The 27,861-nt window shown below is 49.7% G+C and overlaps 1 protein-coding gene across 5 annotated transcripts; it reads left to right on the top strand.

Moving 5' to 3' along the window:
- The first annotated feature begins 315 nt into the window (after nucleotides 1-315).
- Nucleotides 316-26,238, top strand: POLA2 (DNA polymerase alpha 2, accessory subunit). Of its 5 annotated transcripts, none has more exons than XM_082342646.1 (18): nucleotides 323-825; nucleotides 4,330-4,454; nucleotides 4,969-5,060; nucleotides 5,276-5,333; nucleotides 8,738-8,844; nucleotides 11,347-11,540; nucleotides 12,164-12,252; nucleotides 13,421-13,657; nucleotides 14,578-14,640; nucleotides 15,312-15,354; nucleotides 18,732-18,856; nucleotides 19,439-19,477; nucleotides 20,175-20,248; nucleotides 23,216-23,327; nucleotides 23,602-23,708; nucleotides 24,536-24,595; nucleotides 24,862-24,988; nucleotides 25,739-26,238. In XM_082342646.1, exons 1-18 carry the CDS (start codon nucleotides 747-749, stop codon nucleotides 25,886-25,888), a joined length of 1,881 nt encoding a protein of 626 aa, XP_082198772.1. In that variant the 5' UTR covers nucleotides 323-746; the 3' UTR covers nucleotides 25,889-26,238. The 5 variants fall into 5 exon arrangements, with proteins under 5 accessions (XP_082198776.1, XP_082198772.1, XP_082198773.1 ...); XM_082342647.1 differs by having other exon boundaries at nucleotides 326-825; nucleotides 23,219-23,327; XM_082342648.1 differs by having other exon boundaries at nucleotides 328-825; nucleotides 13,502-13,657.
- The last annotated feature ends 1,623 nt before the right edge of the window (nucleotides 26,239-27,861 follow it).

The following is a 27,861-nucleotide window of genomic DNA, read 5'->3' as shown; positions in this document are numbered from 1 at the left end:
CGCGTTGGGCACAGAATGGGACATTTAAGGGCATATACACGACAGCGCCTGCGCACCAAGGCACGGGACGAAAGGGTGACGAACATACGTCACGGAGCTTCGCGAAGCCCGGAAAACAAGGCATCCGCGGCTGGTGCAGAACCGCGGTTTCGGTTTTGGGAGTCGGGGTTTTTGTGCGCCCAGGCCTTGCTTTCGCGCCTGGCTGGGGATAACTGCGCAGCCGCCGTAGGGCGGGCCGACCGCCAGGCGCGGGCGCGCGAGCGGGAGCGCAGGTGTTTGTGCGCACACGCCCTCGGACGCGCGTGCGCGCGTGTAGTCCGGGAACTGGGAACAGGAAGCAGAGGGGAAGGGGTGGGGTTGAACCCGGGTCTCGCGCATGCGGGCGCCATACAAAGCATTTGGCGGGTTTTTCCGGGCTTCTCTTCTCTGATCCCGTCCTTGAGATGTTCAGTGGTGGCTTTTAGGAAGCTGGCCGTTCTCCCCAGGAGAACGACTTCTCAAGATTTCTGCTCTCTTCCTTCAGGCGTTTGGGGACTTCAAAAAAAAAAGAAAACGTGTTTCTCCGTGACTGACGGCTGGAGCCTTCTGACGGCCTGAGGTTTTGGGCCATTTGGTCACTCTCCGTCTCGGTCCCTCGGAAGGTGAAAGGATCAGAGGGACCTCGTCCTGCTCATCGATCTCCACGCCTGTGGGTTTCTTGGCGTCAGGTCGGAGCTGGGTGGGCCCGGCCCCCCTCCTGGGTCATCATGGCCGTGTCCGCCCAGCTCTTGGTGGAGGAGTTGGAGATCTTCGGCCTAGAATGCGAGGAGGCTCTGGTTGAGAAGTGTGAGTCCCTTGCCCCCCTCCCCGGACCCCAGCCCAGGTTCACGCTCCCGCTCGGTTCCGAGGTTCACCTCCCCTAGATGGGGCTTCTCGGTGTTTGTGAAATGAGTTAAACTGAGTATTGAGATTTGGGATGTGAGGACTGTGAAATGCTCATAGGGTACTGCTTGGATTCCCAAATCAAAAATAAGAATATGAAGAGCGATTTTAAATCGGCGCAGTTACACCGAGTTTGGAAACTGCTTAAAGCTCAATAACAAAGCAAGAGATGGTGGGGTTTTGAAAAGTAGCTTTTTATTCCTGGCTCCTCCCTTTCCAGCCTACACCTGAACTTCTGCTGAACCATCACTTCTCATCAGAACTGTTGGTGGTCTGTGCAAATATGAGTCCCTTTAGGTGGGTTCCTAAAATTGAATTTTGGCTTTTGGAAGGAACTTTAAGGAGCTTGTCAGCTGTTTACAGATGGAGAAACAAATAAGGAGAGTTAATTGCCTGAGCTGGTCTGTGAACCAGATCTCCTGTGCCCGAGTCCGGTGCTCCATTGTATTGGTCCATCGTATTGGTCAGGGTCTGGGGCAGTGTAAGGAGTTGTTGGAAGCAAAGTCTTTGGAGGTGTGGACAGTCTCAGTTTTAGAATCAGGGTGATTGTGCACCTGCCTTAATCATTCATCAGCACATTGAACTTCTTTTTTTAATATATAAAACCAGGACGCAAACATGGTAATTTATGAGAGACCAGAATACTCCAAGTTTTTATCTCCAGGGCATTCTCTTCCTAACAGAAGACTTGAATGAGAAAGCCAATCATAGTCAGAAATTTATTTGGCGAGCCTGAAATCAAAACAAGAGAATTTATAAAGGCTTCCATCTCATGTAGGACTACATTGGCAGTGCTGTTGGAATTCTAGACTTGGAATTCATAATTGCTAACCTCACTGGGATTTTAATGTTGCCTGACAGTCATACCATATTTCCCTGGTCTGTTCACCCTGAGTCTCCTATGATTATTCGTCACCTGCTGCGCCTTTAACAACCTTCTGTCCCACTCTCACTTCTCAGCCGATGAACTTCCTGTTTTGCTGAGAAGAATAGAAGGAATTAGAAAACTTCTTTAAGCTACCCCCATTACTTCTTCCCACTGACCTGTGTCCGTGCCATATTCCTTGCCTCCTCCCATTACAGTAAATAAATTCTCCATAGTCCTAGCAAAAGCCACATGCTCCACTTGAGTCCTAAATCCCATTCCTTCTCTCCTCAAGGACACCACTCCAATAATTCTCCCCTTACTTATTTTCCCTTTTTCTCTCTATAAGGTTTTTTTTCCTAATAGCCTAGGAATGTGACTCCTACCCACTCCGTTTAAATACTCCATTGTCCCGCCTTCCCACTCCAGTTATCTTCTCCCAATTCCAACAGACCTCCTCCTCAGGATTACCTATTCTTCAAATTTTTCCTCTTTAAGCCCATTTCAGTCAGCTTTTTCATCCCCACCACTTCACTGAAATTGCTCCTCTCAAGGTCACCGACGACCTTCACCTGGCTAGAGCCAGGGATGCATTTTCAGTCTTCGTTTGGATGAATCGCAGCATTTGATGCCGTTTATCGTGTCCTCTCCTTTAAAACACGTTTTTTCTCATAGCTGCTTGGATGCTCCGGCCAGGTGTTCTCTACCATGCGTGTCACCTCCTCTCAGCCTTTGCACATTCACCCGCATCCTGAGCCGCGAGATACACTCGGCTCCTTGGTGATCTCACCTGGTCTCCTGGGTTTACATTCATGTGTTTGCTGATGATTCCCAACTTATATCTCAGCCCAGACCTTTTGCCTGATCTTCGGGCTGGTCTGCCTCCTAGATGTCTCCAGCTGGATGTCTGATTGGCATCTCAAACTCTACGTGTCTAAAGCTAAGCTTCTGTTCCCTCTCCTCATAGTTCCTCCTGCTGCCTCCCCACCTCAGTTAACTGCCGCCTTCCAGGTGCTCAGGCTAAACCCACAGCCTCATCCTTGACGCCTTTCTCTCTTCACACCCCACATCCAGTCAGCAAATCCCACTGGCTTTACCTTCAAAATGTTTCCCACCTAGAGTCCAACCACTTCTCCCCCTCGTCCACTGCCACCACCTTGATCCAAGCCACCATCATCTCTCACCTGGACTTTGCCATGGTTCTCTTAATTGGTCCCCCTGATTCTGCCCTTGTCCCCTTCAATCTGCTTAACGCAGCAGCCAGGGTGACCCTGTTCAGTGGAAGTCAGATCGTGTTACTGCTCTGTTCAAACCCTCTGGTGATTTCTTTTTTATTTATTTATTTATTTATTTATTTATTTATTTATGGCTGTGTTGGGTCTTCGTTTCTGTGTGAGGGCTTTCTCCAGTTGTGGCAAGTGGGGGCCATTCTTCATCGCGGTGCGCGGGCCTCTCACTATCGCAGCCTCTCTTGTTGCGGAGCACAGGCTCCAGACGCGCAGGCTCAGTAGCTGTGGCTCACGGGCTTAGTCGCTCCGCGGCATGTGGGATCTTCCCAGACCAGGGCGCGAACCTGTGTCCCCTGCATTGGCAGGCAGATTCTCAACCACTGCGCCACCAGGGAAGCCCTCTGGTGATTTCTTGGCTTGCTCAGAATCATTACAGTGGCCAACGGTCTGCAGCCCCTTCACCCTTTCAGCTCATCTTCTGTCGCCTCCCTCCTCAGTGCATCCCAGCCCCAGAGGCCTTACTGAACTTGCTTCTCCCTCGGGATCTTTGCCTGAAAGCTCTTCCCCTCAACACTGCCTGACTCGCTCCTTTACTTCCGTCAAGTTCTTACGCAGATGTCACCTCCTCAATGAAGCCTTCCCTAATCACTGGGTTTAAAATTGCCAGCCCAGGGCTTCCCTGGTGGTGCAGGGGAAAAAAAAATTTTTTAATTGCCAGCCCCTTCCCCCACTCCCCCATCCCTGTCCAAGCTTTATTTTCCTACAAAGCACATTTAATCGTCTAGTGTGCGTCTTTTACTTATTTGTTTTCTTTTCTTTTTCTTTTTTTAAAATGTACGTATTTATTTATTTATTTTTGGCTGCATTGGGTCTTTGTTGCTGAACGCGGGCTTTCTCTAGTTGCGGCGAGCGGACCTCTCATTGCGGTGGCTTCTCTTGTTGAGGAGCAGGGGCTCTAGGCGCACGGGCTCAGTAGTTGTGCTGCACGAGCTTAGTTGCTCCGTGGCATGTGGGATCTTCCTGGACCAGGGCTCGAACCCATGTCCCCTGCATTGGCAGGCAGATTCCCAACAACTGAGCCACCAGAGAAGCCCTACTTATTTGTTTTCTGTCTCCCCTCCATAGTGAGCTGCGTAAGGACAAGGGTACGTCTCTTTTTATTCACTGCTGTGTCCTTGGGCCTCGAACAGTGCCTGTCCCTAGTAGGTGCCGAATAAATTTTGATTGAATTTAAGTAGAGGATGATTTTCACTTTTCAAGATGAAAGCTGCAAGCAATGAACTAAGTTCTTACGTGTCCAATTTCCCCCTGCAGTGATAGAGCTGTGCGCTCTGTATGGGCAGAATGAGGAGGGAATGGCCGGCGAGCTCATAGCCTTCTGCACCAGCACACATAACGACTGCCTCACCACAGAGACCCTGAACTCTTTTGAGCACGAGGTAAGAACAAACTGTAAAAAAAAAAAAAAAAAAGAAAAAAGAACAAACTGCAGGCAAACTGACAATGTAACTCTCCGTGTCTGCTCAGTCAGGAGGCAGTGCGCTGTACTGAGAAGAGTGTGGGCTTTGGAGTCGGGCCTGGATTTCAGTCCCAGTGTGAGCTTGGACCAACTAACCTAATGGCTCCGAGCCTCAGTTTCCTCTCCTCTCAGTGGTTCTCTTGATCTGTACTTTTTATGGGTATTGAATGAAATGAGAATGGACATAAATCACCTAAAACTGTGTCTTCAACAAATAATTGGTGTTAATATTAGAACTGTTATGTGTTGTAGGGAAACAGTCACAGGTGAAGTCTTTAATTTTTGGTCTATCGTGCATCTTCTGCATTCTTCCTTTGAGGAATTTTATATCTTTGATTATGTTTCAAATACCCATTATTACCTCATGGCTGTGGGGAACGCCTCCTCTATTACTTGACTATGGAATAATATATTCATTATCTTTTCTTCCTCAGTTTCTGAGCAAAAGATTGTCCAAAGCCAGGCTCGGTGCCTCCAAGGGCAGTGGGCATGCGGGAGCCAGAGACATTGTTTCCATACAAGAGCTGTATCCTTTTCTGCTCAAGGCCTTTGCATCAAACCACATATTGTATTTCATCATTTATCTATCGTTATTGTTATCGTTGCATTATTGTTATCTGTTGCATGTATAATTTTAGAAACAAGCAGCAAATGTAACTAATACTCAGATTTCTTATTTGATCAACCCTTGCCTTAGATTTTGGGTGGAAGTTTATTGTTTCTCTTAACCAGTGTTCTTAGAATTGAAGTGGAGGAGGAAGAGGAGACCCTCTTGAACTCTTACACCACACCCTCTAAGGTGCGTGTACCGTGTTTGGAAATTGCATTCTACACATAGCATTTTTTCCTTTAGTCTAAAAATATCAGCACAGCATTTGAAGTTCTAAGGGAGAAAATTCACCACTCATACAGTTTCCTGCTCTATTTCCACTTACGCATCTTCCTTTCCAATCACATGCATAGATGTTTTTGCACGGTGGCAGTCCTTGTGGACACATGGTTGTTCTGCTTTCTTCAGTTAGCATATCATAAAATTTTTATAAATGCAATTTCTCCATAATTACTCTTCTTTAATGGTTGCCTAGTTTTGTATCAAGTGGAATGTAACTGAATGATCTGACTTGGGTGTCAGACCCCAGTGTGAGAGGTGGAGTAGGGCAGTGGAAAAGCGTTGCCCTCCACGCCTGAGTCAGAGACCTCAGTGACCTTGAGTGAGTTGCTTTTATCTCTCTGAGCTGCCTTTTCCTTTCCTTTAAAATCAGGATCTATTCATTCATTTATTGAGCAGCTACTATGTGCCAGGCACTGGGTGAACTGGTGAATGAAACAGGTTTGGGTGTGCTCTGCCCTCAAGAAGCTGACAGCCAGCGCTGATAATATCTCCTATCTCAGAGGGCTTGAAAATTAAATGAATGTGTAAAGCGCCAAGCCCAAAGCAATGTATTCAGTAATACCGATAGTAGTTACTCTTTATAGAAAATACATTTGTGGAAATCCTTAACCAGGGAGTAAGCCTTAATCTTTCAAAGTAAATTACATTGTAAGAAAGAAGGTGAATAGTTTAGGTGTGCCTATGCAGAGCAAGAAAGCTAAAATGTTCATAGTGTTTTGGAGGACTGACTTATGGTAATTCAGCTCTCAGTAGACTGATGCATAAGTCAGATGCAAATTTACTTAATTTACTGTTGAAGTATACACCCTTCTGATGGCTGAAATACCATATCTAGGACACCCCATTCCTGCTACAAAAGTACCTAGGAGGCGGGCTTCCCTGGCGGCGCAGTGGTTAAGAATCTGCCTGCCAATGCAGAGGACACGGGTTCGATCCCTGCTCCTGGAAGATCCCACATGCCGTGGAGCAACTAAGCCCATGTGCCACAACTATTGAGCATGCACCCTGGAGCCCGCGAGCCACAACTACTGAGCCTGCGTGCCACAACTACTGAAGCCCACGCACCTAGAGCCCGTGCTCCGCAACAAGAGAAGCCACCGCAATGAGAAGCCCGCACACTACAACAAAGAGTAGCCCCCACTCACTGCAATTAGAGAAAGCCCCCACGCAACAACAAAGACCCAATGCAGCCAAAAATAAATAAATTTAAAAACAAAAAAAAGTACCTAGGAGGCTCAATCACGGATTAAAATTTGTGACCATGGAATCAGAGCTGAGAGAGTTGGGTTGAAATGAGCAAACAATTTGAAATATGTGTCTGAAGCTCAGAGGAGAGGCAGAATGGGGCTGGGCCAGAAACAGGAAAAATGCTTAGAACGGTGCCCATCACACGGAAACTGTCAGGCATCAGTGGCAGCATGATGACAGTCAAAGCCAAACCTTGGCCTTTCCCACCCAAACAGTGCCAGTGTCAGATCTTAGGGGAAGGAGTGCCCCTGTTACAGAGGTGAAGATGTCAGTGGTCTTAGCTTGTCACCATTAAATACTTGGCTTGTGCAATTGACAGCTACACTTTTGCTCCCATGCTCACCATAAATCTTCTGGTTATAATTTGGCTCTCCACGTGTCCTTCCTGACAGGGAGAGATGCGTTCGCCTGAGGATTTGAAGTTCCCATGATGTCGGCATTATGTTTCTAATCAGTGAATATGCTGGCATGCTTGGCTATAATTTGGGTTCCTGTGTGTTGTGAGGATATGCTCACCCCAGGATATGAGACTGTGGTCCCTCGGTATTTCTCGTTACAGGTGAATGAACTGGCACGTAGCATTAGCAGCGAGTCTCCTGAGCTTGGTTAGAGTGAGCACACCCCCCAGCAGCGTAGCTGGAGCTGGTTTGCTGACACAGTCAGGTTTCACCGCAAGGTCTGAGGATGAGAGCCGTGAGGCTCTGCTCTCTCCCAGAGTCCCATCCCCTGTCCATGTCCTGGGAGACCTAGAGTTCTGTAGCCCACTGTATATTAGAAGGGTCTTTGGGGGAAATAGTTTGAGAAAATATATCAAAACCATAAAATCTTTACCATCCTATAGCCCAATAATCGTCCCTACTAAGAATCTCTCCTAAAAAAATAATCCAAATTCTAGGAAAAGCTATGAGTGTGAAAATGGGCACTTCAGCATTATTTATAGTCACCAGAAATTACAAATGCACCCAGCAATAGAGAAGTAGTTAAGTAAATTATTGTATATCAGTTCAATTAACACGGCTACTAAAAAGAATGAAGATTGTGACTGTGGGAAAATGCTCATAATATAGAGCAAAAAATTCAGTGTATGTATTACTTAAATGAAGGTTCATATTCAAAATAAGATTACAACTATTAGGATTTTTTTAATTGGAAAAATATTGAAATACTAGGAAGGAATATTTTTAAATGGCTATTGTATAAGGGTGGTAGCATAAGGGTCTTTTTAAAATCTAGCTTCCATTCCAGCTCCTTAATGGTGGTTTTGAATCCTTTCTCTCCCATCTGTCCGTCGTCACCCCTGTAGGCAGCTTTGGTGGCATAACTTAAACCTGCAGCCAGGAGGAGCCCAAGGGTAGGGGAACGTCTGCAGACTAGCTGGCCGCCTGGTTGCCATCCAGGCAAGGATTTTGTCATTCCTCAGCCACAGTTGGTCGTCCCAGACTCTGGGGAGCAATGGATCTCGGGACTTGCGGGTTTCACCCTCTACTCTGGGCATCTCTGGACTCTTGATGAGCAAAACCCAGAAAACAGAAGTGACCATCAGTGAGGCATTTGCTAAATCCTCTCCAAATATGAGCTCACTCATGTTATCTGCCTGGAGTCACTCCCTTCTTTAATTTTGAAAATGCGTGGTAGACTTTGCCAAAATAAATAGTAACATGGTCCCATCCCTTGTCAGGAAAATGTGTCCACGCAGGTCAGAACCGTATGCATAGCAAAACTCACAGCTGTTGTAAAGCAAAGAGAGGTGGGGAAGGAAAGTGAACACGTGAGTGACTTGAGAGGACAGATCGCCTGCTTGGCAATCCTTTTTAGGAATGTTGGCATTTTTTTCATAATTGCCTCCAAAAGGGAGACATTATACTGATGAATACTGGGTTACAGTTGCTGAGGATTTCTCTCTGAGATTATGCTTGGAAAATGGGGCCTTAAGAAGGAAACCAACCCTATCCTATCTGTGCCCTTCATTTGGGCACCGTTCTCCCTTTCTTCCTAAGGAACTGTACACTTAATTAGCAGCCTGGATCTAGAGTGACTGGGCCCTTTTCCTGTTTTGTTTCTAGGGTTCTCAGAAGCGAGCTATCACCACTCCGGAAACGCCCCTCACAAAAAGGAGTGTGTCTACTCGAAGCCCCCATCAGCTCCTGTCACCATCAAGTTTCTCTCCAAGGTATGGCTCATAATTAATTCCGCTGCCAAACAGCAGGCCTGCCCTTCCCTTTCTCTGGTTATCTGGTGGCGGCTGACTCTACAGCGTGAGTTAATGAATGTGAGTGGACGGTTACCTCTGCAGTGAGCTGGCTGGAAAGCCTACTGCTCTCTGCCCTCCCCGCTCTGCTGTCCTGTGTGGAAAATTACTGTTTCTTACGGTAATTAAGGAAACTCACTTTCCACCCACTTTTCTGGGGCTCATTTCCTAGATCAGGAACTGATATCTTCTACTGAAAACAACCTGTCTATTCAGGAGTTGGGAGGCCTTCGAGTCTTGCCAGTAGAGGCAGATAGGTTTCCACCTGCTTCTGTTAGTTCGTGTGTTGTTGGGTTTCTTTTTTTTTTCATCTGAAGTATTTATTTTTAAAAAAGAAAAGCACGTATCTTTGTTCATAATGTTGCGTAACCTGTTTTTTGTCCCTCACTCGGGTTACAACTAGTTTCTGAGAGTTTTCTTGTCACTGTGAATCTATGCCGACTTAATTGGTATTTTATCCCTGCTGCCACCTCTGCACATAAATCCACAAAGATCACATGTGACTTTTGGAAATCCATAAATGACATGTCTTATGTGAGAGAATTCCATAGGTGAGAGCTCTACTGAGGAGAAGAAAGGTTTCTAGGCACTGCCACATCAGGATGAGGCAAAGGAACAGTAATGTTAACCAGTTAGGGAAACACTTGGCTGCTAGGAGTCACTTCTTCTAGACTGAGCAGAGCTTAAGACTTTGTAGCCCTGTCACATTAGAAAGGAGATGATAGGGAATTCCCTGGCGGTCAAGTGGTTAGGACTCTGTGCTTTCACTGCCATGGTCCTGGGTTCAATCCCTGGTCGGGGGACTAAGATCCCATAAGCCGTGCGTCATGGCCAAAAAATATTAAAAAAAGAAAGGAGGTGATAGCCGTCATTCAAGCTGAGCGGTGGTTGGATTCTGAGGGACGATTTGACTTTAGTGTGGTCCACTCCTGCTTTCGGGAGTTCTCAAACTGGCTTCCGAAGTGAGCTTTCCAGACTTAGAAGGGCATCTTTGGATGCACAGAGATGGTTGGTGTACAGAGATGGTTCTCATAGGTGCTCGCACCATGACAGCAGTTCTGTCCTCTAAACAAGCAAGCCTTTGCAACTCGTAGATCTGTCTACAGCTGACCCGCTGTGAGCGACTCCCTGCATTAAAGGGCCGGCTGTAACGCCCACCCCGCGGAGCTTCACAGGGAGGAGCTCGGAGCAGCCGGCGATGTGCTGCCTAGTCATTTTTTAATGCACGCCAATGAAGCTGACATCAGAAACTGGCTTTGTAATTTATGAAAGTAACTTCTAAATTATTCAGGTGGAGGCAGCACTGGAGATGGAGGTAATTAATCAAGCTCGCTTTCTGTAGCCTCCCTGGAAAGGAGGAACTGGTGGCACCCATTGCAACGGTGCCCCCATAGAACTTGTTCCTGCAGAGTTTCGGGACATTAAATGAAGCCTGTTTTAATTGGACCTCTCTGTACGCTGTGTTCATGACCGAAGGGTTAGAAGACCTCGCTGTCCTCTAAGCAGATCAGCAATACCCGTGTGTCCTTGGAGGTGGAATGTATCAGTCAGTGAGTGGAAATATGAGAACTTGTCCATTGAGACTCGGAGAATGGGAGTGTTTGTTCACCAGCTGACAGAACTCATTATGCGTCCACCTCCAGACGCTGGGGAAAGCTGATTCATTTCATTTAACTTCATTTCATTGCTGTTTTTACCTTGAACTATATCATGAGGTCTTATGTGTATGCACAGCACCTTTTGGCTTATCCACAGTTCCAGGCTCTCATGATGTTCTAACAAATGCTAAAAACTCATAAGAAAATAGTACTCGGAACTTGCTTTTTTTTAAATTTTATTTATTTATTTATGGCTGTGTTGGGTCTTCGTTTCTATGCGAGGGCTTTCTCTAGTTGCGGCAAGCGGGGGCCACTCCTCATCACGGTGCGCGGGCCTCTTACTATCGCGGCCTCTCTTGTTGCGGAGCACAGGCTCCAGACGCACAGGCTCAGTAATTGTGGCTCACGGGCCTAGTTGCTCCACGGCATGTGGGATCTTCCCAGACCAGGGCTCAAACCTGTGTCCCCTGCATTGGCAGGCAGATTCTCAACCACTGTGCCACCAGGGAAGCCGGAACTTGCTTTTTAATCCATTCAGAGTTTGGGTTTTGTTTTACTTTGTTTAGTTTTAAGCCAGGAGAAGACCTTTTAAAATGTGTCCTTGCATCTAAACTTCTCTGAACACGTTTGGTATTCCTCAACCCCTCATTCCTGAAATTCCTTAAAGGTCCAGAATGTCCAACCCCATTAAACTGATTAGATTTATAAAATGTGAGGCCAGCCTGACGTTCCTCCAAATCTCCATTTTCAAAAGGTAACCTCATCCTATTCCTCTCTCCTTTTAGATATGAACACACTAACATTAATGTCTTCTGCTTCCAATTAGTGCTACTCCCTCTCAGAAATACAGCTCGAGAAGTAACCGAGGAGAAGTGGTTGCCTCCTTTGGCTCAGCACAGGTGATGTCTTGGTCCGGGAGAGAAGGAGCCAGTAACATCAGCCTGAAGGTCTTGGGGTATCCAGAGCCGCTAACCGGGAGCTACAAATCCATGTTTCAGAAGCTCCCAGACATTCGAGAAGGTAATTGTTTTTCTCTTTGAAATTCTGGAGGATATAAAACCACCCGGAAGGGTCTCGAGTCAGTAACAAAGCATCAGCTAGGCTGGTAGAACAAGTTTCAAGGTTGCCTTTGATAGGTGTCCTCTGGATGCCCCTATTAGTAAAAGGATTTGAGATGATAACTCTCAATAATTCTCCCAAATCACATGACTTTGCTAAAGAAAAAGCACGTAACCATTTCCCAGTAACAACCACTTGAACTGTGTAAAGAAAGCCAATTAAAGTGTTAAAGGAAGCAAAGACATTTATGGCTTCTTCCTTGTGAAGAATGGAAGGCTCTCCAGGTTGGGCTTGGCTTCGCCTAAACCTCCCTGACGACCTGAGTGAGAGGAAGGCTAGGGTGGGAGCCGGACTGACTCTGGGATTGTGCTGCATGACCCGCTGTGGCCAAATGGAAGGCCGGGTTCAGCAGCCCAATATCGGGAAATTGGCTCGGCCTTCAGAAAGTTACAAACTGGCCGGTGTCCTAGGCACCCTGCCTGCTTCTGTAAAATGACTGACTTTAATGTTTTACAAGGTGCTATGTTTTCTCTTCTCGGCAAGTAAAATGTCTTAAACACACTTTCTGCCCTCTGGGATTTCAGTTCTGACCTGTAAGATAGAAGAACTTGGCAGTGAACTCAAGGAGCATTACAAGATTGAGGCTTTTACTCCTGTTCTAGTCACAGCACAAGTAAGAGTTGTTCTGATAATCTTTCCTGAATGATATTGTTTTTTTAAATCAATGATGAAAAAGCAGCCTCCTGCTTCCTTTTCACTAATCGTCTACCTTCTAGTTAGAACATCTATCTGGGATGAATTTGGTAAAATGGGTTATAAGTGCTGTCTGGTTTTGTGACCAGAGAAAGTCATTTCCTTTACACTTGGATTAGAGTCTTGCATGTAAACAAAGATTGAGGGCCTCAAGCATTCAAGTATCAGGATATGAGGACAGCAGCAAGGTGAGGATCTCCAGAAATGGTGACTCACAGTCTCTCCCCTTCTCTGGTCTCTGTCATTAGGGACCAAGTGTTGCCAATCGTGTCTTTATGTCATAGTTTAATCTGGCACGTGCACCAGTGCTTTCTCTCTAGAACGTACTTTAAGGGGAAACGTGTTCTCAAAGATTCTTTATGGTACCTCTGTCATGTGTTTGCATTCAGAGAAGAATGGCCAGTTGGGGAAGATAGGCAAAACCATGTCATATAAGGAAGTTTTGGGGGAATTTGGGAGGAAGCAGTGGAGGGGAGGCCGGGATGTACGATCTCGTGGGGAAAGATTAGACTTCCTCAGTTTGCCCCCGGGAGTGGGAACAGGATAGAGGAAGCCGCAGAGAGAGGAATTTCAGCTCAGTTTAACGAAGAACTTCCTGTTAAGAGGCACTCTGGTGTGTGGTTCAGGATATGGCCCTGGAGCCAAACTTCTGGGCTTCAAACCCAGGCTTCTCCCACTATTTGACCTTGACTAAATTATCTAACCTTTCTGTTACTGGTTTTTCTCATCTGTAATATGGATGCAGTAATAGCATCCACCTCACGGTTGTTGTGAGGATTAAATGAGTTAATACACGTAAGCCTTTAGAACGGTGCCTGGTGTTTAGTGAGCTCAGTAAATGAGAGCTATTGTTAACCGTTATCCAGGGATGCGGTACGTGGGCTGCTGGGGGGGGCGAGGGGCCAAGTTCCCCTTAACTAGAGATGCTCTGGCTCAGGCAGCCACTTAGAGGGGCTCAGGCATTAGGTGGTGGGCAGACTAGATGCCCTTTAAGGGTCCTTCCACCCCCAGGAACCAGTGATGATGTTTGTGGTCGCCTCAGGCTCAAAACGATGCCCCGACAAAAAAAATGTGTGTTCTTTGAAAAGGTCTGTTTTGCTGTTCGTCACATTGACCAGATTTTGAGCTCCTGTCCCAAAGACAGTCATTCTTATGTGTACCTTTGGCAGGAGCCCGTCACCCTGCTGGGCCAGATTGGCTGTGACAGCAACGGGAAGCTGAACCACAAGTCGGTGATTCTTGAGGGAGATCGGGAACATTCCTCAGGCGCTCAGATTCCAGTGGATCTATCTGAGCTCAAAGAGTATTCTCTGTTTCCTGGACAGGTGAGATCAGGGGCGTCTCCCACCGCGCGCGGGCGTGCTTGTTTGCTCCGTAGTGTGCGTAGAGGGCTGTGGCTCCAAGAGTGAGCGTTTCGTCACCGGCCAGCTGCCCCTCGCTTTTGACGTCTGATGCTGTGAGGTGTCACTGGAGCTCAGGCCCAAGAGGGGACACCAGTGTAGGGATTTCAGCCTTCCCCCACATGCTCGGACCTTGGCTCTGGGATCTGCTGCCAGGTTCAAACCCCAGCTCCACCCCACAAGGCGGGTGATTACAGAGATGTTACTAACCTCTCAAAGCCAGAGTGTCCTCGCCTGTGAAATGGGGATGATAATTCCTACCTCACAGGAGAGAGGGAAAATGAGGTCACCCGTGTAAAGTACAATTATTATTACGCCAACATAACCCCCCTGATTTGTTTTCTAGAAAAATACCCCCAAGTTTACAATTACAGAATGAGAGTAGCTGCACAATACTTCTTTTTTTTTCTGGCTACGTTGGGTCTTCGTTGCTGCGTGCGGGCTTTCTCTAGTTGCAGCGAGCAGGGGCTACTCTTCCTTGTGGTGCGCGGGCTTCTCATTGCGGTGGCTTCTCTTGCTGTGGAGCACGGGCTCTAGGCGCACGGGCTTCAGTAGTTGCAGCGTGCGGGCTCAGTAGTTGCGGTGCGCGGGCTCAGTAGTGTGGCTCGCGGGCTCTAGAGCACAGGCTCAGTAGTTGTGGCGCACGGGCTTAGTTGCTCCATGGCATGTGGAATCCTTCCGGACCAGGGCTTGAACCCGTGTCCCCTGCATTGGCAGGCGGATTCTTAACCACTGTGCCACCAGGGAAGTCCTGGACAATACTTTTAACTCTATCAGAGTAACTTATTCCAGACCTCCCGTTCATCTCCCCTGTGATGCAAGCCTGTCTGCTGCTTGTCTTTCAGGTTGTGGTTATGGAAGGAATCAACACCACTGGTAGAAAACTTGTTGCCACCAGACTCTACGAGGTACCGGTGTCCCCCCACCTTCCCCCCCACTCCCCCCCAGTTTGCTGCAGGCACAGTGTGTGTGGTTCTGTCTGTCCTAGAGCCTGTCCTTTGTAAGGGCCCATTTATTTGCTTCTCAATTCTCTGTCTGTAGAGTGGGACTTACCTCTAGGTCAGGGCCTCGCAAACTGTTCCCCTAAAGGGCTAGACAGTAAATATTTCAGGCTCTTGCAGGCCGTATGGTCTCTGTCACAAGGTCAGCTCTGCCATTGTAGCACAAAAGCAGCCATAGGCAACCCGTAAACCAACGAGTGTGCTGTGTGCTAGTAAAAGTTTACTTACAAAAACAGGCGGTAGCCAGATTTGGCCCATAGCCCATAGCTTAGCAGTCCCTGCTCTAGCAATAATCCTCCACAGATTTCCAGAGGATGCAAGGAGAAGTAGCAGGACCCTACTCTCCCACCCTCGCCTAGCAGGACCCTGATCCTACAGGCACCTGTTTTGCTCCTGCTTTTTGCTGGGTGTTTTATGAGTTTAGCCATGACCTTGTGCTACCCAGGTTTCTTTGCCACTCAGTAAAGAAAAATGGCAGGACCATCAACTCTGTGGGCTTTTAGCTCCAAGGGGCAAGACACCCGCAAACACACGGTGCCGGGGGCAAGACCTCACCGTAGCTTCTCTCCTGTTTGAAGGGCGTGCCACTTCCGTTCCATCAACCCACTGAAGAGGATGGAGGTAAACTTTGCTTCAAACATTATTTTGCTAACAATGCGGGTGGAGGGTGGTGGACAAGGGTCCAGGAGCACAGTTCCTCAGGCCCCAGGGAAGCTACACAAGCTGTTTGAGAGCAGCGTGCCGGAGCTCCAAGGGCGACTGTGAGTGGGTGGGTTCACTGGCCCTTTGTGGAAGGCCAGGGGTCTGAGCCTACATGGCTTTGTCAGCGTTATCGCCTGTGCTCTGACTCCACAAGGCCTGTCCTTTAAAGACTAATGTTTAACAGGTATTTGAAGGTTGCTTTGAAAAGGGAAAAGAGCAGGTATTTATTTATTTATTTAAATTAAAAAAATTTTTTTAAAGAGCAGCAATTTTTAAAAGAATTTCTGTAAATGCCATGTGATATCCTGGACTAGATCCTGGAAGAGAAAGGGGACGTTAGTGGGAAAACTAGTGACATTTAAAGAAAGTCAGGAGTTAACAGTAATATACCAGCATTAATTCCTTAGTTTCAACAAACGTACCATAGTTATATAAGATGTTAGCATTAACATTAGCGGATGCTGGGTGAAAGGTGTACATATGGGAACCCTGGGCTATGTTTGGAACTTTTCTACAATTCTAAAGTTATTCCAAAATAAAAAATGTATTTAAAAATTAGACAAATTTCTCAGAAAGCCTAGAGTTACTTGGTCACTAACCTAGATGGGAAAAGACGAACATTTTAATAAACTTTGCTTCAGAACAATTCCAAGCATTTTTGTAAGCAAAGCAGAAGACTGCTGAGGATTAGCAGGGAGCTGGCTGGCACTAGCACGTTGTCAACACCCCCCCACGTTAATACTGTGTGAGGCCATTCTTAGAGGCGGCCTGGAATCAGGAACGAAATCTAGGAGTTTATGACATTGCACATTCTCTCAGAAAATAAGTGTTTATGGAAGCAAGAGTGCTGGTACTGGATCGACTTCAGGTAATGAAGAAAACAGACAGGGCTGAAATGCCCGGAGCCTGAGCTGTGCCAGGGAAGCCTTTGGTAGCAGTTGAGTAGGTTGTAAACAGACAGTTTGTGAGCAGAGTCTGGGCTCACAGCACCCTGGGCGTGGAGACACAGAATAGGACATGAGCCCGGCCCTCCTGGCACTCACCGTTTACCCGGGATTGATGTCTCCTGTAGGCTCCTCAGAACCATTAGCTTTGTCCCCCGCCCTAGCACGGCACGGTGTGAGTGTTACGTTTCCCCTTGAATTCTGTCTCAGTTGAGTTATTGCCACTCTGGTAGGCGAACAATGGCCCTCATTCCTGGAATATATTCCTGAACATATTACTTTATATGGCAAAAGGGACTTTGCAGGTGTGACCGAGTTAAGGCTCTCGAGATGGGGATTGTCTAGGTGAGCTCAGTGTAATCACAGGGGTCCTGATAAGGGAGGGCAGGAGGGTGAGAGTCACAAAGATTAGAAATGTTAGGCCCCTGGCTTCCAAGGTGGGGGAGGGGCCGTGAGCCAAGGACTGCAGGCAGCCTCTGGAAGCTGGGAAGGGCAAGGAAACAGGTTCCCCTCCGAGCCTCCAGAAGGAATGCAGCCCTGCCCACCCCTTGATTTTAGGACTTCTGACCTCTAGGACTGTAAGATGATAAATGTGTATTGTTTTAAGCCACGAAGCTTGTGGTAATTTGTTACAGCAGCCATAGGAAACTAATAAAACTGCCTGTTAAGAGGTCAGGGGGGCTTCCCTGGTGGCGCAATGTTTAAGAATCCACCTGCCGATGAAGGGGACATGGGTTCGAGCCCTGGTCCGGGAGGATCCCACATGCCACGGAGCAACTAAGCCCATGCGCCACAACTACTGAGCCTGCACTCTGAAGGCCGTGCGCCTAGAGCCTGTGCTCTGCAACAAGAGAAGCCACTGCAACGAGAGTAGCCCCCGCTCACTGCAACTAGAGAAAGCCCGCACGCGTGGCAACAAAGACCCAAAGCAGCCAAAAATAAAATAAATAAATTAAAAAAAAGAAAAAAAAAAAGGAGGTCAGGGATCTTTGGGTTTTGTTGTCGTAAGCTACAGAACCAAGTTCAGACTAACTTAAGAAAAAGAGAATTTGTTAGGGGAAATCCAGGTAGCTCACAGATTGGACAGGTGGCTGGAACAGGCTTACAACCCGGATTAGGGCTTAGTAACTCTAGGTGTCCAGGTAGCAGGGAGTCCCCCGCTGTCTCCTCCAGGCACCTCTGCTGGGATGGGTCAGCGCCAATCTTTTTCTGTCCTTGGATAGTTCACCTTGAGATTCCAGAATCCAGAGGAGAGTGTGAATGGCTTAAGCTGGGTCCGGTACTTGCTCCTTGGCTAGGGGAGGACAGTGCACCTAATTTACAGCCCCACCTGGTGGAGGGGGGCGCTTATGGAGGACGAGGCTGATTCTCCAAAAGGAAAGCAGACGCTGTGAGGAAAAGGGTGCCCCAAAACAATGGCCCTGCACCCCATCACACAAGCGTCTCCTGTCCCAAGCCTTGCACCCCAGCCTGTCTTTCTGGACTCCTCGAGGTACCAGATTCTTTAGCTGCACTCACCACCAGATGGTCCCTCACACCGAGCACTCAAATCTCAGGGCCATCCGGGACCCTGCCTTGCCCTGGCTCCCGGCACACTCTACTTACAAGTGTAAGGAAAGTCACAAAAAGGCAAATACCATAAGATTCCCCTCAGACGAGGTTCCTAGAGTTGTCAGAATCATAGAGACAGACAGTGGGAGGTGGGGGCCAGGGGAGGGGGAACAGGTGTTAGTGTTTAACAGGGACAGAGTTTCGGTTTTACGAGATGGAAAGAGTTGTGGAGAGGGATGGTGGTGATAATTACACACCGTTATGAATTTACTTAATACCACTGAAATGTTTACTTAAGATCAGAGGGAATTCCCTGGAAGTCCAGTGGTTAGGACTCCGCTCTTTCACTGTCAAGGGCATGGGTTCGATCCCTGGCTGGGGAACTAAGATCCCGCAAGCCTCTCAGCGCTGCCAAAAAAAAAGGTTAAGATGGTAAGTTTTGTGTTATATGTATTTTACCACCCACCCAACCCACCCCCCCAAAGTAAATGTTGGGAGGAAAACCATGTAAGCAAATGCCACTTTGATCAAGTCTGTCCAGACTCCCACTTCCCTACCATGACTCGTGCACTGCTGGTAAATGTCTATCGAGTTCTAGTTGTTTGCATACTTACCTGTCTCTGCCAGCAATGGAGGGTTCTTTGAGGGCAGGATGAGGTCTTGCGCCTCCTGGATTCCTGGAGTTGCACACGTAAGGAGACTGTCGGTGAATTGAGTCCCATGGCATCTTTCCCTAATTGTCCTTTGTCCCACCATCCCAGCATCCTCTCATCAGCATCTTAACAATCTTTTCTTTCTTAGATTCTGAGCAAATCATGGTCCTGGTGGCCTGTGGGCCATACACCACATCTGACAGCATCACGTTTGACCCCCTGCTCGACCTGATCACCATCATCAACCGCGACCGGCCCGACGTCTGCATCCTGGTAGGAGGCCCTCCTGGGACAGCTTCACCCCGGGAGGCGCCAGTGGGAAAACTGGGGGGTCAGTCTTAGAAAAAGGTCTGTTGAGGTCCTAAGTTTTTAGGAAGAGTGTGGGACTCTCCTCCTTTTTAAAAATATTTTTTAGTGCTCAGCCTACATCTTGGGTGAGGTGAGGTGTGCGTAGAATTAATCCAGAAGCCCAAGGTGTTTTGCCACCCTGCATTGACTTTACAGTATTCTCACCTCTGTCTCATTACTCCAGTTTGTGAACTCACCTCTTCTGAAAACTCAAAATATAACTGCGTGGAGGTAGATTTCCCTTGCTGGGTTGAGAAAGAAAAAAGCCCAGTATTGTAGGAGGCAAAACAGCTAGCATCCAGGAGTCAGGTCCTTCTGCCTGTGATATTAGCTGGGCACCCTTGCCCCATCTGCTGCCTGTCCCAGGCTGCACAGGTGGCCTTGGAGGGACAGTGGACCCTGGACAGAGAACTGCTGGGAGAGGATATGTGAGGGCACTCACAGACACGTGTGGTTCTGATTTGTTCTTTTGGTACCTTTGTTTCTCCCCCTCGGGCTTATTTACAGTTTGGACCTTTCCTGGATGCTAAGCATGAACAGGTAGAGGTGAGTGACTGGGGTTGGGAGGGGGAGATACCGGACACTCACATTCAGTCAAGCCCCCACTGTTACTTTCGTCTCTTGGAGTTTATCCTGCATCTGTAACAACCTAAATGAATCCCTGCGGCTGATCAGGAAAACATTATCACAGGGCATTTTTAATAAAGGTACTGAATTTGAGGGCTTCATTTCACCAGAATACAGAGCTGTTTGGAAGCTGGGGGAGGGGGATCCAGATATCCGAGTCCTGGTCCTCCTCGTGTGCGACCGACCCTTGGTGCTGAGGCAGGTGCCCGCGGGTCCTGGAGGTGCGCCTGGGAAAGTACCTTCCTGACTGCTACCCTCAGCTCCATGACCCACATCATCTTGCCATCCTTTGAACTTAAAACACAAATGACCCTTCTGAGGACATTTCTTCCCTTTGTCTCAGGAGGTTTTACCTGCCACAGAAAAGATTTCAAAACGCTCTTCTTCCTAGTCTTCCCCTTGGCTCACTTGCAGGAGGACTGATTTCTTCCCCCACCGCCTTTCCTGTCCCCAGCTAGACTCAGCTCCTGGAGGGCAGAGACCACGTCTTGTGTATCTTTGTGACTCCTTCAGCTCCTTGCTCAGGGGCTTGCCCCCAGGGTCATCTAACAAGTGCTCAACAAGTGAATAAATGCCAAACGTCTCCCCTGTAAACCTGTCTCCTCTTTTCTTGCAGAGCTGTCTACTGACAAGCCCGTTTGAAGAAGTTTTCAAGCAATGTCTACGAACGATTATTGAAGGGACACGAAGGTCAGAGTTCAAAATACTGGGCAGAACCTTACGCTTCCTAAGTTTCTCCAGGGCTTCTCATTAAGAAACTGAAACTGTTCAAAAGTCGTGGTAGTTCCCATCCTTTTATCCTTTTGAACTACAAAGATCAGATAGAACCCTTGAACTTCAAGTGCACGGATGCTGAGTGAAGAGGCATCTTTGTAAAACACAAAGCTAAACACACTTGAAAAGGCTACACAGACTTTTCGCTCTTCCCTTGCTCTTTCTTTACTTCCTTCCTCCTCTCACTCCCTTTTGTATAAACTCATATTCCACGGGAATCTTCCCAGGGTGGTGCTGAGGAGTGTTTGATGACTTACACCACAAAATCCCTTGTGTGAGTGAGAGTTTGGGTTGAACCCAAGTCCTTCCCCGAGTCAGTGCTTCCCTAGTTTCACGGGCGCCGCCGCCGGCTTGTATGAGCCATGGTAGAAACTCACGTGGGTGGGGATCTTGAATGCTTGCCCCAGACCCTAGGGACGGGACTGGGAAAGGTCATAGCAGTGATGAGAGATGGGCAGTTCTAAATTGAGAGAAAAGCCTCTATTCCAGGAAGGGTCTAAGCTAGAAGTAGAAAGTTTTTCAGGAAGCTGACACCTCCACTTCCTGTCCCTTCCCTCCAGCGCCAGGGTTTGAGAGAAATTGCCCTTGGTGGTGGATCTCCTCCTCTGGGGATCTGCCTCCCTGGAGCTGAGCTCATCAAAAACAAACATTCCCGAGGCTAAGCTTTTAAAAATAAGTCTGTAAGGAAGGTGGTTTTTAAAACAAGATGCATAATCTTCCGCCCCTTGGCCGTGAGAACTGATCTCAGGCTTGATTAGCTGTAACTCTACCTTCTTGTACCAGCAGCATGGGCCAGTGTCGTAGGCCTCTCGGACTGGGGAAAAACACCCCCAGCTGACCCCAGAGTCAGGGGGCTTGAATCGTGCAGGTGACAGCCTGCAGCTGGATCTGCCCCTCCCTCCCTCCAAGTGAGATAACATAGGTGCCTTCCCTCTGCCTCCCAGGTTTGTTGTGACCCTGAATGAGTTTGTCAGACCTGGAGGCTCCTAGCGCTCCTCAGGGGATAAATCCCAGCAGGGCTGGTGTCCCTGTTTTATCAGCCCTCGGGTCCCCTCCGGGATAGGCAGGGACTGTGGGGCAGTGCTGGGTGCTTTCGATTTGAGATGGGGTTCTGTTTTTGGTTCCTCACCCCATATGGTATTGACAGCAGTGCTACAAACAAAGGACAAACCAGGCATTGTTACCCTGGGGGTGAGCTCCCAGCACCACCAGGCACTTTCATCTGAGGCCAGTGTGCGCCTCGGGGGAGAGGGGCTGCCCCACCCTTCCCAAAACAGTATAAAAATGGCCCTCCTTTGGGGGGAATTTATTTTTATTCTGAGAGGTCAGAAACGCAGAGCATTAAGCTGATTTATCAGTGAAAACCAGAGCCAGTGAGGAAGCACCTCCCCTCGCAAGAGCCCAGCAAGAGCCCAGCAGAGCCCCGGGAGCTTGAGGGAGGGAGTGAGCCGCTGCAAGGCCCCTCCCCACCGTGATGTATGAAGTTGTGCAATGCTCAGCATAGTTGGAATTTTCTCTCGGATCCCTCCCCCTACAGCCAGCCTATAACCCTGAGCCAGAGGCCCCTTTCCTCCTTAACCATTGCTCTGCCAGAGCCTGCACAGAAGCAGAGCAAGTCCATCTCTTAACGGCGGCCAGCCGTGCCTCCACCCTTCGTGTCCATCACGGACTGAGCCCCGGGGATCCGAAACACAGACTGTCCCCTTCGGGTCACCCCTGGCCTGTCTGCCAGACTTCAGCACCCAAATCGGTAGACTTGGCTACTTACAGGGACTTAGCTTTCAATGTCAAAGGGACTATAATTCGCAAAGTGCCTTTGGTCTCAAGATTCTGAATTTCCGCTGCAGAAGTCTCAGTTCACGCTTTGAGCGGGCATGACAAACAAGTGACAAGTGTGACAACCATCACCAACACCTTTATCCCATGTGAGAGGCAGCCACATCCCTATACCTGCACAGGTGCCTGTACCTGCCTCTGGGAAGCCACCGCGTCTTAAGCAAGAGAGGGTGCTAGAAGTGAGAGCTATTGGTGGATGTTAAACTCGCCCCAAAGTAACACTTTCCGTCGTTTGGTTTACAATAGACCCCACTCCGCCAAGGACAGGTTTTTTTTCCCCTTTCTTCTGCACGGCTGGAGAGGTTAAAGAGTTGGCCCCTAGAGTTACGGGGTTTTTCTTCACTTACATCTTGTAACAACCCTAGAGATTCTCCTGCCTCCGTCAAAGGAAACGTCTGTCATCTCTTTTACTGTTGCTGTTAGATATTTCTTTCATCTTTGTAAGACAGGCTGCTGAGAAAGAAAAACCAAGGGCGTTGATTCCCTGTGCGGGAGGGGAGGGCGGGGTGGGCCCTTGACGAACCAGAACCAGCCGTGCCTTTCCCCCCCCCCCAGATCTGCTCAGCCTGCGGGTCCCTCCCGAGGGAAGAGGCCCCCAGCCAGGGAGGCTACGTGACGCCTAAAAGCCACGTCTGTTCAGACAGCGTGAAGAGTCAGAACTTTGGCTTCAGATCTGGCTCTGAGGATTTTCAGTCAAATCCTCGTCTTTCCTGATTTCCTAGATCTCCATTTCTTCTCCCCTTTTTCTACGAAACAGTAGTCCTCTTCCTCTCTCGAGTAGAACATCATATGGAGCCAGGAGAAAGCATGTCCTGGGAGACAGCCATGAGCCCCATCGAGGTGGTTGTGTGTAAATTAGAACAGATTGTCTCTCGTTCCCGGTGTCCCGTGGGGAACGGCACCCCCCTTAATAGGAGAGCTCTGTTCGGAACTTCTTCCCTGGGAGTAGGCTCTTGTATCCAGCTCTGACCCTTTAAGTCTGTCACCAGCTATGCTAACTCAACTGCACTCATTTTCCTTCCTGTTCTGATGCTTTTTTTGGCAAAGTAGCTCTGGCTCACACCTCATCTTCGTCCCATCACTGAGAGACGTGCACCACGAGCCCGTGTACCCACAGCCGCCCTTCAGCTGCTCCGACCTGCCTCGGGAGGACAAAAAGGTACCAGCGTCCCCTCCTCAACCAGGCAGCCAGAGTCGAACGTGCCGAAGGCGACCCAGCTTGTCCTGGAAGCAGAGGGCGGGGGCGCCTTTTTGAGGCACACGTGGTGCCTGCGTCTTAAGCTTCTCTTTGTAACAGGCAGACGTGTGATTTACTGTCCGTTGGGCTGGTCCCCCTTTCACTGGTCCCCCCAGCCCTTGCAGACCCCCCATTTTCATGGGGAGGAAGTTTCTAGCTTTGGTGTGCGAACGTCTGTCCCACCTTCTCATTTTAGCGAGTGCAGTTCGTGTCCGAGCCCTGCACACTCTGCATAAACGGAATGATCTTTGGCTTGACGTCCACCGACCTGCTGCTGCACATGGGGGCTGAGGAGATCAGTAGGTGAGGAGGGTTTTCGGTCCCGCAGGCGGTTCCTCTGGATCCTGGTCCTGTCCTCGGCCAAGGGGTTGCTTGGCAGGGTCGAGAGGGCAGCCCCTAGAGCAGCACTTTCTGCCAAAGCCTTTGGCCACTGAGTTTCTCTGCGCCCAAGGGGAGCGGTGGGATGCATGTGTTTCTGTTATTGCTTGTTTCTGTGGTGTTTGAGACCCTGAAGGACCACATCCGTTCTGTCTTTGCACTTAATTTCTAGTTATAGAAGTCCATCTACTTTTCTCCGTTTGCCACATTTGTGACCTAAACAAGATGTCCCTGCTTGCGGAGGGTGACTGTGAGTTTACCCCGCAGGGTGCTCCCCCTTCCAGAACAGTGTGCAGCTCTGCAGAGGATCAGACACAGCCAGATCTGTTGAGCTGAGGTTCAGCAGTTCACTTCTCGCATCGCCCGTGATGGGAAGGCGTGCGGAGCGATTTGTATCTTAGGCCAGAATGGGTGTGTGTTTGTTGGCTCTGGTTGGAGGTGCAGGGGTCACCCCGGCTACAGCTGGCCTGGCGCCGGGACAGACTCCACGTTCTCCGGCACGATGCGGAGCTGGGGATAGCCTGCCTGGGCCCTGATCGCAAGGGATCCCTGCTCTTTCCCTTCTCAACCCCGTGTCCTGCTCAGCAGACCGAGCATTTGCGGACAGGTCTTTAAACTTCCCCAGAGGTACCTTCTTGTCACACGCCTTGGCCACGTCGCTTCTCTCTAGTTTAATAAATCCTCCCCGAGGAGAAACAGGCACTGATAAACAAGGTTCCACTTTCCGTTTCTTGCTTTTCTTCCTCCCCTAGTTCTTCCGGAACTTCAGACAGGTTCAGCCGAATACTCAAGCACATCCTGACCCAGCGGAGGTGAGCCTGCCCGACGGAGTAGCTGACCATGAAGGGAGTGCTTAGGGGTCAGGGAGCTCTGACAGATTTGACCTCGAGACCTTCCCCAGGCCACTACCAGGGAACTGCACCCTGGGATGACAAGCCTGCGTCCTGTCCCCTAAACACAGAGGAAAGGGAGAGACGGTCTGTGAAACCGTGGAAACCAGTGACATAGAGGAAATCCATCTGGGGAGGGGGGGGTCCTTGAATCAGCTGCTGCTGACTGTCTCTCTCCGTCTCTGCAGCTACTACCCGCTCTACCCTCCCCAGGAGGACATGGCCATTGACTATGAGAATTTCTATGCCTATGCACAGCTGCCCGTCACCCCCGACGTCTTCATAGCCCCTTCAGAGCTAAGATACTTTGTGAAGGTAGGTTTGAACTCCACCATTTCCCAGAAACGCCAGAACCAGTCTCTGACTTTCCCTTCTGGACCCCTGGCACTCACTCCTCGTGGGTCTGCTGATGGGGACGGTGGCCTCATTTCTTTGGGGGAGGGGGTAGGACTAGAAAACAAATCTGTTAGTGAAATGCATAAGTAAGCAGCGTCCCCTTGCTGCCCTTCCCGCCCCAGGGCATGGTACTCAGTCAGCCCAGCCCGGGAGCCGGAGACAGGTAGGAGGGCCCTCAAACCATGGTTCGCACCTGAGGCCACCTCAGGTGCCCTGGGCTTGCCTGCCCCCTCCTGAATTCTGAGATGACCTCCAAGCAGCTCTCGGTCATTCTCATCTCTGCCTCCTGAGGCCCTGCCCGGGGATTGGGTCCCTCACAGGGAATCCACCTGATCAAGCCCCTCTTGCCAAACCAGAGCCAGTTCAACCTCGAGAGGTAAACTTTTTTTCATGTTGGGAAACAAATAGATCAAGTTTGTCTCCAAGTTTGGGAGCTGATTGTCACCCTGCCGAGTCACCTTCTTCTTTATTTTGTTTCAGAGACTCAAAAGGTTCTGAGTTTTCTAATAATAAATTAACATATTTGATTTAAGATGCGTTTTGTTGGCCTTCATTTCCATTTTATAAAGTCCTCTTTAGGGTCTAATCGTTAGAGGAGTCCAGCTTTTTCACATCAGTTCCGATGGTTTTGGCCTTTCCAAACCCACAGTCTTTCTTTCCTTCCCCCAGGACATCCTTGGCTGCACCTGTGTGAATCCCGGGCGCCTCACCAAAGGGCAGGTGGGGGGCACCTTCGGCCGACTCTACCTCAGGAGGCAGGCCTCGGGCGCCGAGGGCAGGCGGAGCCCGTGTACTGCCGCCCAGGTGGTCAGGATCTGAGGCTCGGTCCTCTGTCATCCCCCGTCGTGCGGGCCTCCCGGACACCGAGAGCCCGGGAGTAGCCCTCTGCCAAGATCCCACCCGTGGAAGGAGACGGGGCAGCCAGCTGGAGAGGACAGGGCTGCGGGCAGGGGGCCCAGCGGGAAGACCTTGGGCAGCTGGACCCCTACTCCGCGTCAAGTTTCTCTGGAAGAAAGCTGTTGTTTCTTCACGGACACTTGGAGCCCAGCGAGAACTGGCCGTGGACGCAGTATACTCAGGAAGGTCAAGGCTTTGCGATTTCCTACTGAGTCAGACATAGAAACAACTTGTGGAGATATGAAAGTAAATTCTGTGACTTCTGAGTTTAATCTTTCTTCCGCTCCGTCTTTTTCCTGGTAGTGAACAAAGAATGTTGCCCTCCTGGACCTCTGTGCAGAGAAGGCAGAGCGTCTGTCACACTGGGTTCCGCCCAGCCCCAGCCCCGATCCTCCTAAGGCTGCTCCCAAGGCCCCCGCGGCCTCTGTGCTGAGGAGGCGCTGGGCTCGGGCCACGGAGCGAGCAGCTGGCTGCGGGCCGGGCCCGCCCGGCACGGTCCTCGCCGGCCCGCTGTGGTCCCAGCCTGACCCCTCCATCTGGAGGGGGCGGCATCCAGAGCTGGCTTCCGTGGCGCTGGCTCAGCCGAGTCACCCAGCAGCCTGGGGCTCACCTCTAGCCCAGAACACTTGGACAAGGCCAGGCCTTCCAGGGTCCCCAACACGTCCCCTCACCTGTGTGTCCTGGCATCTGGGGAGAGGCTGTCGCTGGCTAAACGTGGAGTGGGTTTCTGCCCTGAGCTGGCGGCTGTCCTGCCTCACACGCCAAAGCCAAGGCTGGAAACCCGCAGCTGTCAGACCGAGGGAGCAGCCTGTGCCGATGCCTTGAGTCAGAGATAAATAGGTAACCTAACAGTGTCCAACCTTTGCCTTCCTCCTCTGATGGTGAAGTGGAATCAACAACAGATCAGAGCGGGCTGGGGTAAAACTGGTCTCCCTCTGAAAACAAGCAGTTGCTGCTTTGTTTCATTCGTTTTATAAGTGCCTCCTCTGAAGGCAGGAATTAGAGACAAGCCCCAGCTTGGGGAACTGGTTTTCCCTCCTCCCCAGGATCCCCCACACGGGAAGCATCCAGCCACGGTCAAAGGGCCACTGTGACTTAGCAGCCTCGGGATGTGGCATTGTTGGAGCCCGGGCCCCTCTTCCACAACCTGATAGAGTTGCCGCAGTTCGAGAATGTCATTTGTATTTCTATCAAGCCACATATCAACCAAAAACCCACCCCTCCCCGCCTTGGAAAACCCTTGCCTGGGAAGATTACAAGCCTTTGGCCACAATAGACAAGGCTCCGGCCCTTACTGTGTGAGCCCATGTGTGGCTCCTTGGGTGTCACAGCTCTGGCAATTATTTTCATGTTGCTGCTGAAGCAGCCTTGTGGGGAGTGGTAATGTCTTGGTGCCCATTTGTCACGGACGATCCAGAGGCCCCAGTGGGATGGGGCGGTTAACAGAGGCGAGAAAAGACCTGTGTCCTGGTGGGAGGGAGGCGTGTGCCGGGCAGGCGGGCGGTGGTGTGCAGCTTCCCGGGAAAGAAAGCTGGTGCTCCGCGTGAATGGGAGCAAGAGCCCGTTGCCTGGATACAAGTCGTGTGACTGTTGGCAATGCTCTGGGAGGACCCAAGCAGGCATTTAAAACAAACAAAAAAAGCAGGATGAGAACCCCAGATTGCAGACAGGTCTGGTGACCCGTGCCCCTCTGACACCAGACGCTTCCCTTTTGCTCTTGGCGGGAAGTCGGTGCCCAGCGACTACCAGCTGACTGCTCCTCGGCCCCTCTTCACCTGGGTCGCCAGTTTCCTGAAGCCTCGTCCCACTTGCTCGTGGGGGGATCTCTTCCCCCCTCCCCTCACGGGGGCTCAGGACTCTGAAATAAGGCTCTGGGAGGGGGCACTGGTGACGGG

This window comes from Balaenoptera borealis (genome assembly GCF_965194805.1).
Source record: "Balaenoptera borealis genome assembly, chromosome: 11".
Classification (NCBI taxonomy): domain Eukaryota; kingdom Metazoa; phylum Chordata; class Mammalia; order Artiodactyla; family Balaenopteridae; genus Balaenoptera; species Balaenoptera borealis.
Note: the sequence above shows the minus strand (reverse complement) of the source record. Positions and strands in the feature narration are given on the sequence as shown.